General features: G+C 38.9%; 1 protein-coding gene across 1 annotated transcript; it reads left to right on the top strand.

Moving 5' to 3' along the window:
• Window positions 1-252: 252 nt before the first annotated feature.
• On the top strand, window positions 253-1,315 carry LOC121132756 (trace amine-associated receptor 8b). The gene has a single exon (XM_040728335.1). The coding sequence runs from the start codon at window positions 281-283 to the stop codon at window positions 1,313-1,315; it is 1,035 nt and encodes a 344-aa protein (XP_040584269.1). The 5' UTR covers window positions 253-280.
• The last annotated feature ends 640 nt before the right edge of the window (window positions 1,316-1,955 follow it).

Raw genomic sequence — 1,955 nt, 5'->3', positions numbered from 1 at the left:
TTAATTTAGATTACTTTTCTAACATTCAAGTAATAATTTCTGGACTATAGTAAGGTTTATATTAGACATATCTGAAGTAAAGCATGAAAATAAACATAATTGCAAAAATAGATTCCTGAGTTTAATTTTAAAAGAATTAAGTTTGAGAAGGAATGTAATCCTGGACAATATTTAAAATCAGTTCTTCAGATATAGAGCCCCAATTCTTTAATTTTAGATCTCATAATTACTGTTGTCTTCTACCAGGTCAGAAATCCCTCAGGCACCACAAAGCAGACTCATGACCAGCAACTTTTCCCAACCAGCCCTGCAGCTCTGCTATGAGAACATGAATGGATCCTGCATTAAAACTCCTTACTCACCAGGGGCCAGGGTCATCCTGTACATGGTCTTTGGCTTTGGGGCTGTGCTGGCAGTGTGTGGGAACCTCCTGGTGGTGATTTCAGTTCTCCATTTCAAGCAGCTGCACTCTCCAGCCAATTTCCTCATTGCCTCTCTGGCCAGCGCTGACTTTTTGGTGGGTATCTCTGTGATGCCCTTCAGCATGGTCAGGTCCATCGAGAGCTGTTGGTACTTTGGAGACAAATTTTGTAGTCTACACAGTTGCTGGGATGCGGCATTTTGCTATTCTTCTCTCTTCCACCTGTGTTTCATCTCCATCGACAGGTACATCGCTGTCACTGACCCTCTGATCTATCCCACCAAGTTCACCGTGTCTGTGTCAGGAATTTGCATCAGCATCTCCTGGATTCTGCCCCTGGTGTACAGTAGTGCTGTATTCTACACAGGCATCAGTGCTAAGGGGATGGAAAGCTTAGTGAGTGCTCTCAACTGTGTAGGGGGCTGCCAGATTGTTGTCAATCAAGACTGGGTTTTAATAGACTTTCTTTTGTTCTTCACACCTACCCTAATTATGATCATTCTCTACAGCAAAATTTTCTTGATAGCTAAACAGCAAGCTGTAAAAATTGAAACTACTATACGTAGCAACCAAGCAGAGTCATCCTCAGAAAATTACAAAGCCAGAGTGGCCAAGAGAGAGAGGAAGGCTGCAAAAACTTTGGGGGTCACTGTAGTGGCATTTATGTTCTCATGGTTACCATATACAATTGATACATTGATTGATGCTTTTATGGGCTTCATCACTCCTGCCTACATTTATGAAATTTGTTGCTGGAGTGCATATTATAACTCAGCCATGAATCCTTTAATTTATGCTTTGTTTTATCCTTGGTTTAGGAAAGCAATAAAACTTATTTTAAGTGGAGAGGTCCTAAAGAGTCATTCATCTACCATGAGTTTGTTTTTAGAATAAGTATTAACACTACATTGATGTTAAGGATATTTTTACATTAGTAAGTGAAGCTGAAATTTAACGTAAGAAGTAAATAAACTTTTTCTGATTGAGGAAACAATGCTTTTCAGTTGAGTAGGAAAGAAGTCATGGGCTGATTAAACTATTGTAAAGATATTTATTGCATTAAATAATGAATAATGAATGCTTGGCATGTGTGATCTTCATCTACGTTTTGTATATATTCTCAGTATATGCACTTGTGTTTTTCAGTTTGGAAATAACTTTTGATGTGAAATTTATATGCTTCTAGCTTATGCTGGACTGTCACACATTCTCACGTAATCATTCTATTCTTTTGAAGTTCTGCGTGAGTGGCTAGGGATAATGGTCCATGACTAGATGGTTTCTAGAGGCTGGAAATCACAGATTATGCGATGTCAGCCTGCGTTTCTTTCGAGAGTCTCTGGTAGTCTTTCTGAGATGGCTTCCCCCCACAGGTTCATCATCTGTGTGTCTGTGTCCTCGTCTTCCCTTCTTGCAAACACATGTGTCATATTGGATTTGATAAGATGTTAAGTAGATAATTTAATTCTTTCTTCACTGCTGGAGTGTTGGGAATTAATACTTTAACTTGTATATTTTAGGTGACACAATTTAG

The sequence above is a fragment of the Mesocricetus auratus genome, unplaced genomic scaffold, assembly GCF_017639785.1.
Source record: "Mesocricetus auratus isolate SY011 unplaced genomic scaffold, BCM_Maur_2.0 Super-Scaffold_100018, whole genome shotgun sequence".
Taxonomy (NCBI): domain Eukaryota; kingdom Metazoa; phylum Chordata; class Mammalia; order Rodentia; family Cricetidae; genus Mesocricetus; species Mesocricetus auratus.
The sequence above is the reverse complement of the archived record's forward strand: the minus strand, read 5'-3'. Positions and strand labels throughout refer to the sequence as shown.